The following is a 13,748-nucleotide window of genomic DNA, read 5'->3' on the forward strand; positions in this document are numbered from 1 at the left end:
AACATAGCAATATGTAGGAGTAATTCAATTTTTTCTTTTCATGCATTACTTTACACTTTCCAACATTAAATTTGGTCTGCAGTCATGCTAGCCCGACATCTAGCTTAGCTAGAAAGCAGTGAAATTTTCTATTTTTGTCTAGCCTTGAAAAAAAAAAAATCCTTAAACCAGCTTATCACCTACATCTTTTGCTACCTACTTTTCAAAACTAAAGAAAATCCATCCTTCTTTGGAAGCTTGTGACACATTAGAACCATTTTGATACAGTGAAAATCAACTATTTATTTCTGTTTGTTCCTGTGCTCCCTAGGGATTTTTGATCTATTTATTGCTCATCATGTGACAGTTTAGGAGGGACTATAACTAACTTGACTTTCAAAAGGCTTTGATATGGTTATTTCTGGACCACTCAAAGAATTACAGGAGGTTTTTAGGAGCTATGCACAACTCATAAGTAGAATTCTAAAACATACAGAAAATTTGAACTTCCCTTATGTTACCTGACACTAACAAACCAAAAATCCTTGATAGTCTCTTTAATGCTCAGGATCACTAATGACATTACTAAAATGTGAGCTGAAACTGTAAGAATAGCTAGTTAGAGAATATAATATTTTTATACAGTCTCAGCCACCACACTTTGAAAGTTTCTTTTCTGGGGGTATGCATTTTTTACATACATGTCTATAAAACCTTTTTGCCATGGTGATCTGATATTCATTTGCTTCAGTCCCTCACCTTTTGACCCTTTCTCTAATCCTGTCCTTGATCTGTAAAAGGATGCACCTTGCACAGCCTGTTGGCATAACTGGGACTTTCTACCTTAATTGGGTTTTGGCCCCTTACTTATGCGTGGCTCTGGCAGCCTACATGCTCTCCTAAATCACTCATTAAAGAAACAATATGCAGGAAATGAACAGCTGTTATATTTAGAGCTGCAGTGCTGAGTAAAAGTATTTTATTCTTTTTATCATTTAAATTAAACATGCCTGTTTAAATCCCTCAGTGACTTCCCATTCACCTCCCACAGTAATCAGAATCATATGCTTCTGAAATGCAGGATTATAGATCAGTATCTCTTCTATAATGTACTCCTGCCTCAACCCCACTTCTGTCTTACCCCATCACCACCTCCATGAGTTTCTGATTCATTCCTTGGCTCTTGCTTAGCCCATGCTGACACAGCCAAGCTACAAGCCTCTTCACCGCCTTTGCCCAGAAGTCTCTCTTCCAAATAAGCAGAAATTAGTGGTTTTTACCACCACCACCCCCCTCAAAACATCTTCTGAAGGAACAAAGATTTTGAGATAGAGAAAAATCTGTGATTCAGTTCGTAAAACCTCAGTCTCTCTCCAGAAGTTCAAGACGTTCTGCCTCCCACACACACTGGCATTTGATAGTCCAAGATAGTCTTTTACAGCCTCAGGACAATTTTAATTCACTCCTCTTACCTTTTGATCTATATTTTAGATTCATCTTTATCTCTTGTGCTCATTCTCAGTTCTGTTTCTCCCTTATGTATTTCTCTTTAGCAACTACAAGCTAGTGGACAACAGCTCAAACTTCCATTCAGGTATCTTCTCATTCTTTCAAGGCTCATACCTTTCTGCCTACCCAATTTTCTTTATGGACAAAGTTCTGGGATCTCACATTCAGCAAGACCATAGCAAAACAGGATGTTATATAAAAGATTCATTAGCTGGAAAATGCCAGCAAAATGTGAATAAAGCATCACTTGGAGGACAGAGACAAATAGCAGCAAGATATCTTCAGAAAGGAAAAAAAAAAAAGGCAGTAATATAAAAAATGTGAACACCTCAGGAAAGAGTAGTTGCCATATCTGTGCAACATCTGCTTCTCCTGGTTCTGATGGTCCTGCCACCATTCTTCTCTCTGCCTTAACCAAAGCTACAGCTGTACAGAAACAGCAGTTGCCTTCTCTACAAACTCCTTTTGCTACTTACCTCCTGGAACTTCATCATACTATCTATAACCAAGAGGAGAGAATAGGAAAGAATTTTATCCCTAAATGAAGAAGTATGAATTGTATTTATTCAGCTTGGTTTAATTTGGTATGATCTTCTCTAGGTCTAGCACCACAATACAAAAGAAGGTGTTGAACAGACATGTCCAAGAGACTTTTTAGGAAGACAGCCCAGCTCAAGACAGAATCGAGACAACAGCTGAGTGTTTCTGTCAGCATTGATCTGTGTGGCTGACCGTGTGTACGTGTGCCATATACATGTGATTGTGTACACACCTACTGGAAATACATGCTCAGTCTCATGACCAGCTGGAGCTTGAGGACATGGAGCTGCAGCCACCTTGCTGTTATCAGGCTACCAGATTCAGCAACCCTTAACACTTTCCTCATGTTAAACACAGTGTGATTTCCATCTGTCACGTGTCACCAACTAAGCCAAAGCAGAAAAGGAAATCCTTTACTAGGGCATCAAACATCTGTCAGCCAGGTGTGAGGCTTTGGAATACATTTTCAACCAAACCAAAAACCCCAGTTTCCCAGTCTTAAAAACAAAAATAGAAAGGGGAGTGACGATATAATAACTGTATCATTTCTGCAGTGCACATAATATTGTGCCCCAAAACTCAAGCAGTTTCTACTCTGCACGCACACAATAGCTAAAGTCACAAAAGATATGTTATGGAAAAAAAAAAAAAGAGTAGAGAAAAATACATACTATTCAGTATGCATTTAAAAACTGACAGAGAGCAAAATATTAAGCTTCACCACAAAGTTGTTTGCTTAGTATTTTGGTCAGCAGCTTTTTTATGTGAAGCTTACTCATCTAAAGCACAAATTAATGAAGTTTGTATTGGTAATAAAATATGCCTTTAGAAAGATCACACTCCTCTTTTCCATTCCCTCCCACACTCACTCTCCTGACAGGCAGGCATGTATAAGTAAATGAAGAATGCGTAGTAGGATTATTCCACTGGAAAAAAAATCAGATCATTTACTGTTGCCTGACATGTTTCACAATGCCTGTAAATTCAAGTGTGCCACTGACTCTTCTCCAGTTAAGCCACATATTAGTTGTGCCCTCACATTATCAAAATCCTCAAAGCTGTTGTCACAAATACAAAAAAAAAATGGGTCAAAAGAGGTAACCAGATAGTTGCTTGAGGCCTAATGTATAAAATACGTACCACAGCGGTACTCCACTGGTACTCTTTCACCACACAATCAAACAGTATACTATAAGGCTGTTTAGTCCAACATTGAATTCTTGCCCAGTAAGACTTAAACATGTTTCTATGAATAGGGTTTGTAATGAAACTCATGTCAGCTTGGATTTAAGTACCTCTCTGCAGTGTCAGCAAGCCCCTAATGTTATTAGAACTGTGCTGGCATAAAAGAATAGAAGTGAAAGTTTGGATTACCATATAAACAGTGGTTTCAACACACATCAGGATTAACTGATTTTTTTTTAAATTCAGTTTTAATCATGAAGTCATTAGGATGAGCCAGTTTTATAAAACATTTTAACCTGAATGACTCTGAATTTGCAAGAACTTCCAGAATTTAGTAGCTATGCCACTGCAGCCATAATGGAGATGAGCAGAAAGATCAAAGACTTGTTTATTTTTAAAGGTCCATAAGACTATCCAATAAAGAACTCCATCTCCTCCTAAAGCTTTAATAATATCTGTGTCAGGGAAATATCACCAACCACCAACAGCTTTTGACACTGAACAGCTCTAATACATAAAAGACTTTTTGTAAAGAAAAATGCTTTCATGAATTAGTGCAGTTGCCTGAAACCTATTAGCAAAGCAAAAAAATGAGTTTATGGACAGAAGGTTTTAGGTCTCCTTGAAGGCCATGTAAAAAGTGATCATAAGCTGAAATATGATGCTGAAAATACGATGGTTTCAAGATCAACCTGAGTCCAGCAAACACCCACTAGTGAAGTATATGGAAGATGAGGGAGTCGAAGATCGTGACAAATATTTTAATTCCCTCAGAAACAAGCAGGATTGTAACCTGTCACCTCAGGGTTCAATAATTAGCACCTTACTCATCATACATTAAAGGCAGGGAGGGGTTGTCTGCCAATATTTTACAAGAATTATCACATAAAAGATTGTTAAAGGAACACTAAAACTGTCATATCAATTAGGAAGTTAAAAGCATTAGCTGAGATACCCTCTGTCCTTAAGATCTCTACACATATAGCTGTCTTTCAACCTTTCTCCCTCCTGTCTTCCCAAAATGTTCTCGCAAGGACTTAACCCATGAACCACAGTGAAGAGAATCACCAGTGAAGCTGCATGGCTCTGCATCCTGGGAAGCACCACATAGTCTTCAAATGCCTCAGCACTCTTAAGACAGAGGAGAAACATTTGTATTGACATTCCTGAATTTTAGCCCTGATTCTAAGTGCCTGGTCCAATACTTAATGCAGCAGTTACAGACAACAGTGTTAATTACTTATTTTTTACAACTGTATTTCATCTAAAAATTAACACAGCTTACAATTTAGTCTGTGACTGCATAACCTGCTTTTACCTGATGAGAAATGAGGTACCTGTACCTCATTTGTAAAAGTCATATCTTGACAAATTATCCTCTACCTACAGAAACTCACAGAAGTAATAAAAGAGCCCAGGTATATGGTTTAACACTTGACCCTTCAGCTAAAAAAAAAATTTTGAGACACATGTACTTGCTGCAGGGGCAGGCATGACAAGTTGTTGTGGCATGGAAGATGATTATCAAGTCTTAACAGGTCAAAACATCAAAACAAAATTTCATTTGTGCCCAGTTGAGGCATCAGAACACAGTACAAAGACCATTTTTGTTTGAATGGTGCTGAAAAATTATGCAGTATGACAATTTAACATTTCATGTTACCTAACATTCTATGTAGAGAAAATCCATTTTTGAGGAACTGTATCAATTGTCATCAGCCAAATCTGTCCAAAATGTTAAGCTTACAGGAGATTGTTTGGGTATCAGAATTCAGTATCAGCTCAGAAAAATAAAACTGTATGAGCAGCTTGAAAAATAGCTGTACAGTTTTCATGAAGATCTGGCCTAACAGTCTGTCCAAAAAACTATGTGCTGTACCAGGATACTTTGCTGAGAGTTTCTGGCAAGTTAAATTTAAATCACAGGAAATAGAAATTCACAGATTTCAGCTCTAAAGATGCTGTCAATGGTATTTATAAATTTTAATGTAAAGTCAAAGCTATTTTCATTTTAAAAAAAAATCCACTGCAGCTATTGACACTGAAATCAGTGCAATATTGCTCCACTTTTTTAGGGACAGTAAGAGTAACAACTTAAACTCATTCACTCCAAAAAAATGATCTCCAGAAGGGAAAAAAAAAAGAAAGAAGTATCACTTATCTTCAGTAGTGTTGGTATTGTCTGACCTAACTTCATTCTTCTTTAGCAGCATGCAGAGCTTAGCAAGAAACCAGCTCAAAAGGATACTCACATGGCCCAATATTCTGTCTCCAGCACCAAACATGCAAGTGGCCATGCATTGCAAGAAAGACTTTGGAAGCTAAAGCAAGATGAAAAACTTGAAAGAAGTGGCTGTCCAGGTACTGTGGAGATGCAAGAGGATAGCTGTACAAAGAACTAGGAGGTGAGGGGAACCCACTGGCTTAAAACATACATCTGCGAACTCAAAATTATATTCAATTAATAAGTAACATAGTGAAGTCTTCAGTGAGAAATACAAGTATTCTCTGAAGAATGATTTTTACATGCTGTAACCAGGCAATTGTGGTCAGTAAATAGAGGCAAATAAAAGTAAACAAAAGGCCTTTATCAACAACCAGCCTGCAAACTTAAGGGATGCTGAATTTAACCTGTGTAGTACAGCAGTAATGGTTTTATTAAGTTACCCACATCTGCTAGAAGATCGTGACTGCTTCCAGCCAGAAAAATTGCTATCATTACCCATACTGTCATCACCAAACTGCACTGTCTAGCGTATAATAGTCTATTTGAAAGCCATTCAGTGATTGCCATTAATTCAGGATAAACTCTTCTTAAGGAGCCCTGCATTTCAGTAGAGCGCACAACTAAGGAGGTACTGGACCTATATTAATTATCTGTTGGTCTCTTGATGGCATATGAGGTGTTAATCACAACCAGTAAGGCTGTAACTGCCTAGATCCAGTCTACCTAGCACTTCCCCTTTTCAAGATATACTTTCACTTATGATGTTTCACTTTCCCTGATTATCAAAAAGTCCTTAAAAGAAGAGGTGACTGAAGAGGCAACTGAAGAGGCACATCTGCAAATACACCAAGATCAAACTTCTTCCCTTCCTGCCCTTTTTAGGTCCCTAAATCAAGTGTAGCATTTTTTTTCCAGGCATCTCTTTCATAAGCTCTCTGAAGGAGAACAGCCAAGCTCCTGTGGAAGCAATTTCAGAATTACTTTGTCTCAAAGCAGTTATATATAAAATATATATATAATTTTATGTTTAAACAGGACCTACTGTATGATAAGATTCAGTGAAACCTTCACAGCATTCAGTTCAGTTGAATAAATATTTCTTTTATCTCTTCCACCCACTTACACAGCAGCAGGCTTACTTCCAGGACACAAAATGCACATCTCTGTTCAAGTACTGAAATGAACTCTCTCCTCTTACGATGCCCAATCACACATTTGTAAAAGGCAGTCAGCCTTTGGTTCTAAAATAGAAGAGTCTAGCCCATTTAAACCAGAAAATTTCCTATGTTGATAAACAAAACTGAACATACCCCTTTAAAAGGTGAGGGGCATCTTTTGATCCAATAAGGGAAGAGAGATGCTCTTTAGTGTTCAAAGGTATAATTGGTAGGCTTTAGAAACTCTTGAAAAACATTCTAAGTTAAGTATCTAAAATCAAACTAGTTTCAAAAAACATGCTTTATGCTCTTTACACATCACAGCATTGCTAATTCATATAAAGACTGTTAGTGTAGTCACCAGCTTGTATACACAAAATACTACTTTTGAGGATAAAGTCTGACAAGCTGGAAAAAAGAGCCTACTCAATGACATAAACAAACCTTGTATTTACTCACAGGATAATAATCTCACTCTAGTCTGCATTAGTAAGACCTCAATGGACAACTGGGTCCAATTTTGTCTACTGCATGTTAAAAATGTGTTTCTTTATGTCAATGACATAAAGAAACAAAGCTTGTATTTTACTCACAGGATAATAATTTCACTCTAGTCTGCATTAATAAGACCTCAATGGACTACTGGGTCCAATTTTGGCTACTGCATGTTAAAAATGTGTATACAGGTGAAATGGGAAGTGTCTAGAAGAGCAAGAAGAATGGTAAAAACATTTAGAAAGCATTGCCTCCAAAGAAAAGTCTATGATGTTCTGTCTAAAGAAAAAAAGTTATATGAATGAGAACAGTCTTTCAATACATATGACTGTTACAGCAAAACTAGCAACAAGTTGCTTTACAAGACAGCAGAGGAAGTACCAGAAATTGGTCTACAGAGACCAAGGAAGATTTAAGTCAGATACTATCTTTTTAACTAGAAAAACTATTAAAGCAACTGGAACAAACTACATGGGGATTGTTATAAAGTTTCCACTGTTAGATTAACTGTGGACTGGCAAGACTAGATACATTCAGTCACTGTTTCACTTTACAGAGTTCAACAGCAATTATCTTTTATGGTATTCCCTGTAACCTCCCATTCCTTCTCCCTTTGTGCTCCTTTAACATATCCTCAGTCCTGCCTATCCAACTGTTTTTGGGTCATGCCACAAAATTCAGAAGCTGACCATCCTGAAAAGCACACATCTGTTTTCATAAGCTGTGGGACTTCTCTGGGTTTTGGTGTGAGGTGTCTGCTCATTTCCAAGCTAGAGGGCTTTTCAGGACTCAACAACCCTGCAAAGTTGTTCAACCAGTTCAACCATACTGTAGAATGACTGCTTTAGTAGAAAGTGGGCAACATGAGAATCTTAATTTTTTGAGGATTTCTTACGGAAATGAGTTGCTTTTTTTGGACCTTGTTTTGACAGCACCTCAAATCAAATGTGCTGTCAACTCTTATGCCCACACCCCATGACACCATACAAATAGAAGAGTGTCTGTTATACTTTAGATGGCAATCTGCATGAACAGCAAGAGTTACAAAGGAAAGATGCATACATATTGTGTGTTCATGCGTTTATAATATGCTTATTACTATGCAAACATTGTTCTTGAATAATTTCAGAAAATGAACACAAAAAATTATACATATTAAGAAGGATCTTCTTCAGGATTTTGGACTCTTGAAAGGGAAAAATGTGCCAGGACAGCTTTGTAAAAATACCATTATTTGTGATTTTCCTCTTCTGCTGTTTCTCGTGCACACTTCTTGATCAAAACCAAGATAGCATGTTCATCGGTAGGTCCAAAGTTCCCCCAGGCAGCAGGGAAATGTTCACTGCCAACACAGGTGTCTGTTCCCACATTTCAGTACACTAACCCAAAGTATTGTGTGAACACAACCACTGGCAGGTCCATGTTATAAACCAGATCCTTGAAGTGATCCAAGTTAAGAATAACTCAAAAAAAAAAGTGCCAGAGGGAGGAGGAGTGTTGTGGTGTTGTTTTTTTTTAAAGAAGCTCAGTGATCTGGTTTATAGAGCAGTTCAGCAAACAGTTGCATCAGCACAACTACAGGAACAGAGAAATGCAACAGGGAATCAAAATGGAACACAACCAACTTTATCCCATGTTTACCCGAATCACATCCCACTCACCCAGTATAAGGCTGACCTCTAAAGCCCATAATAAATCCACAGCCCACAAATAAATGCAGGAATGTCTTCTCCAATATATTTGTGCTCAGCAGAGGCCCTAGGTATACAGCTGACTAAATACGTGCTGAAATGCATACGCATAGTGTGGGAGAGTTACTCACGCATGAGCTTCTTATAGTAACTAACTCTCCCACATTGTGCACTGCGTGTAGTTAATACCTATATGGAAATTGAAAAAATTTGATGTGCAAGGAAGTTGATTTGCCTTCTGAAAACATTAACTTTGATGTTCCCTTCTTAAAACATGAAAAATGTGATATTGCATTAAGCCTGACAGTTAATTTCATTTCTGGGGAAAAAAAAAAAAAAGAGCAGAGAGATGAGAACACAGGAAAACTTGACATAATAGATAAATACAATAGAACCACTGGTATAGCATTATGCGAAGTGAATGCCATTAGAGATGAATGATAAAATAACTCATTCTAAACGAATGACAAATACTAGAAGAAAACCAAGAATGTACACACTCACATACCAGCTATCTTACTGTTGGGGGCTGGCGGGAACCTATTGAACCAAAGAACTGAAAAAACCAACAAATGTTCTTTTGTATTTTACTAATGTAGTGATAACAACCATTGCTGAGGGCCTCCCATGTTGATAGTTTATGCACTAAATGAATGTGTTTTTCTCCTCAATCACTGATTACACCTGACTTTTCTATGTCCCCCACCCACCCAAAAACATACAAGTGAGAACATGACAGTGTGGAGTAGAAATGAATGGTTCTTACTCAGAAGTTGCAAAGGCACAGTAAGGAAGCAGTCTCCTGTACACATCTAGATCAAGTAAGATACTAACAGAAGCAGCTCATAGTTAACCTGCCCCTCGAGAAAGACCAGGGAGCTTGGCTATCCATTAAGTATTCATTTATATTTAGTTTTCATAAATATACAATATAGCTATTTTAATACCAAAGAGTACTTAGCAATTCTACATTACCTAAACATGAAGTGCTCACACCCTTTTAAAACATAGTATCACGTATTAGAAATGAATTCAATACCTATTCTTATTATGTATAACCTGATGAGACAGAATAACGTGCTTGAAATCTCATGAAGGGTATCAGAGTAAGAATCATAACCAGCTACCTAGAAACTGAAGCTCCAGTTTAGCACATTTGCATAAATATAAACAAGTTGAGAGACAATACCACACAGCATCTTAGGTTTTCATGGTTCTGTATTCCTACAAGATAAATTCTTAACCACTACTGAAATTCCACAATACCTCTGAGCAATACTTATTCCTGTCATGCAGACAGGAAATTGAGAGCTAGAATTAATCTCAAGAGCATGCAACACATTTACAGAGAGAACAGTTTTAACTAAGGCCTGACAGTCTGTGCTAGGTTTTTAAGTTTTCAGAAATTCACAGTAACAAGGTTCCCACCTTGGCTTTCAAACTTAAGGAAAAGAACTTGCATCAGTGTATTCATTTTTATCCATAGTGTTTGGTTCTGCCCTAATGCAAATAAACACTACATATCTAGCAAATGCAAAAAGGATGAAAGTGACAAGAATAGCTTTACATTCACTACCAGTCATATTACAAGTATATTCAGTATCAACATTAAAGTGGGACTATATGGCAATAAATCAAAATCCACTTAAAAGCTTGACTGTCTTCTCAGTACTCAAGTAACCACAAACTTGTAATATCACTCACCAGGCCACATTATTTATAATACCATCCCCAACATCATCAGACATATCTTCAGACAGATAATCTGGAGCTGTGAAAATGAAAGCCCTATCAGACTCAGGAGCTTTAAACCTGGAGATTTCTGGCCTTTAGCGAGTCTTACATGAGAAAGAAACTAACACTGACTTTTCCTCCCCTTTAAACATAGAAGAGGCAGCATTGCCAACAATGGGCTAAAATGCATCCTCCTAGGCAGCACCTACAGCCAAAACACAGCAGGCTGCCTATTAAGTGCAGTCTGATATTATGGACCAAAAATACAAGATTAAGGTCATTAAGGTGTGTCAGCAAGACAGAATATTCTACTTCAAGGATGAAAAGCCAACATGATCAAGCAAAAAGAGGTCTATGAGGGAATCTCAACACCTCTGAATTTTGCCCAGAGTTTTCCACAGTGATACAGAGATTTGTGCAGAGTGGCAAGATAAAACAATTTCAGTTAGGTTTTTTACTACATACACCCATCATCAGACCAGAAGTAAACAATTCCTTAAAAAGTAGGTGACAAGAAATTAATCTTGCAGAATTAAAAGACTTATGGTATGACCTAAACTATGGAAGGTTTAGTAGCTGGATGTTTTGTTTCAAGTTGGCAATACTTCTCATTTCTAGGCCTTCAGTCAAGCATAGCTAAAACTAGCAGTGACTCCATTGGATTCAGCAGCCAATAAAAAGCTATTAATTTCAGCCTAATGCCCGATAAAAGCAATGATTTCAGAATATACAATTGCAACGGAAATTTTCAATGCCAAATACAGCAACACGGTTTTGTCCCCTGCAAAAGCAGTGAAATAACTCCTAGTAATCTGGCACTGGGCGATAGCAGAAACAAGGGCATAGCAGCAAGAAGAAAAACATGAAAATTAAATATATCACCTGTTATGCAACTAGTTTTAAACTTACTAAACATCTGCCACAAATCTCAAAAGATAGCGAAAGGAAAATCTACTCTGTCCATCTTTAGGATTTGTGGTTAGAAAATATTAAGGGCAGGAAGCTATGTTTTCTAAACTTGTTGAAGTTTCAGCTTAAGGTATAGCTGATTAGAAAAACTGATTAGATGTGTGGGATGGGCAGAACCTTCATGCTAGATATTGGTTGATTTGAGAAAAAAAAAAAACAGCAGTAGCTAAAAATTTCTGCACAACTGGCCACTGGCAAGGTACAGAGACTGAGTAGGAGAAAGTGTTTTATTCTGCCGGCTAGCAGAAAAAAAAAAATATTAAAACAAACAGAACAGCTTAACTGGAGAACATGGTTTCTCATTTAGGAGCAAATCCACTTTGTTTATGTAAATTACACTGAAGTATCAGAGAGGGGGTGGTACAGAGGTGGCTGACAGCATTAATTTTAGTCAGAGCAGACCATCTATTTCATTGTATTACGTAAGATTTGGTTGCAAAGCCCATTAAAGTCAACTGACTCTTAATTTACTCCACTAGTCTTTGAATTTGACCTAGAATTTAAACAGCATGACTACTTGCTTTGTAAGCACAAGGTCTGAAAAAATTCCAGTTTGCAGATGAGATTTTCCATGTTGGAGTTGAATCACACTGACAAAATAAATGTCTCTGCACATTAGATCTCTTTCGTTGCAGAAAATATTCTCACTCTTACCTGTACATTTTCTTCTGTAACTTGAATTTCAGCAGTGTAAATATAATCAATAAGCATCCTTAGAGTCCAGCCATCGACTTCCTTTATTCGAACTCTCTTTGCTCGGCTTTCACTCATCTCACCTACAAATACAGTTTTAGTCAAGTAAAATAGAAATACACCACAAATGTAGAAGTTTAATAACTGCAGAACTTTGTGTATGATCAGTTATTATTAAAGTTGTTTTACTATCACAACTCAATTTCTTTCCTTCCTCCCTCCAATGAAAAATGCAGACTTTGTTGTTACCATCATGCAAATGCTACCTGGGTTAATACTTTTACTGCAGGTGACCTATTTTCTTCAGTGTACAGTATCAGGAAAATAGTTATCAGTCCCAAATAACACTTTTTAAATGCATACAGAAACATTTTGCTGGCAAAGCAAGCTATTAAAATACTCTAGCTTTATTAACTTCTTAAACAAAGAAGCATACCAAATGCGGCCTGGAGTAATTTTATTTAAATAAGAAAAATTATATCCCCACAGAAGAATTAACATACATATTTCTTTGCTTGCCTACTTATTATTCCCTTAGCAATTTCACCTCTGTTACAGATCTGATTTAACAGTTAAAACTCAAGCTAAGATAAAATGGTAAGCAAGGGAAAATGTTGGATCTCATTTTGTGGAGGCTGACATATTGGCCATATGCCACAACCAATCTTCACAGGAAGGCCTGCAAAATAGCTTCCCCCTTCTAAAATATGTTTCTCAAAATGTATCATTTTGTTTATACATGAAATAATTGTCCAAAGATACATTTTGAAGTAATGATTATAACCTTCTCCATAACTACCAACCACACGTCTAGTCATCTCAGACCTTTAACCCTTTTTGCATTGACTTGCACTGGGAAACGAAATATGAACTACACCAGTTATGTTGGTAGATATATAAACGTTGACTTTGGAAGAGTATATCCCAGTCTCTGGATACATCACTTTCTTATTCTTTTATATGGAATGTATCCTTATTTCTTTCCCCTAGGCATCTAGAGATAAGGGTATTGATGAGGTAACAAATTTAATGCATACAAGAGAAGACGACAGGATGGGGAATTGAACAAGATGATGCTGACCATTGACAGTATTTCCTTATGAAGTACATACACATTTTCATTGTTTGTTATCCCGTGGTCTCTAGGGTTGGTGCCAAAAAAGTGCATTTTACTCAGCGCTTTTGGCAGAGGGATCATCACTAGGAAATTTGTTACTATTATTCATGCCTTTTTTTGAGCTGAAGGGTGAGGAATGGCACTTTAAATCAACCCTTTGAGTGATAGGAAGTGCAGAAGACTGTCTACAGCAACATGCTACTACTTAATGGCAGCACAGGTTGCTAGCATTCTAGAAAGCACTGATGAAGAACCACATCAAAACCAGCAAAATCCAGCCCCCACAGAACTTTCTCTTTTTACCTGCTCTTCTGAAACATTTCCCTACACCTTTGAAGGATGATTGCAGTGTGTTCTCTGCAGGGCCCGGTATTCCAAGTTTCTACTGCTAGTTTGACACAGATTAAACCTATTGATCGTCAGAGCATGTATGCTGCAAGTTATTTATTATG

The 13,748-nt window shown here is 37.2% G+C and overlaps 1 protein-coding gene across 13 annotated transcripts in view; it reads right to left on the bottom strand.

The window, feature by feature from the left end:
- The window catches only part of KLHL2 (kelch like family member 2), a 62,930-nt gene that overhangs the window by 38,250 nt on the left and 10,932 nt on the right, over positions 1-13,748 (bottom strand). For 11 of the 13 annotated variants that reach the window (XM_074822885.1, XM_074822892.1, XM_074822881.1 and 8 more), the window contains one exon: positions 12,141-12,262. In XM_074822885.1, the coding sequence (XP_074678986.1) occupies positions 12,141-12,262 (122 nt within the window). Of the gene's footprint in view, positions 1-2,260; positions 2,286-10,487; positions 10,531-12,140; positions 12,263-13,748 lie in introns of those variants that run through there. The other 2 variants (XM_074822894.1, XM_074822893.1) reach the window with 2 other exon arrangements.

The sequence above is a fragment of the Strix aluco genome, chromosome 4 (assembly GCF_031877795.1).
Source record: "Strix aluco isolate bStrAlu1 chromosome 4, bStrAlu1.hap1, whole genome shotgun sequence".
Lineage (NCBI taxonomy): Eukaryota > Metazoa > Chordata > Aves > Strigiformes > Strigidae > Strix > Strix aluco.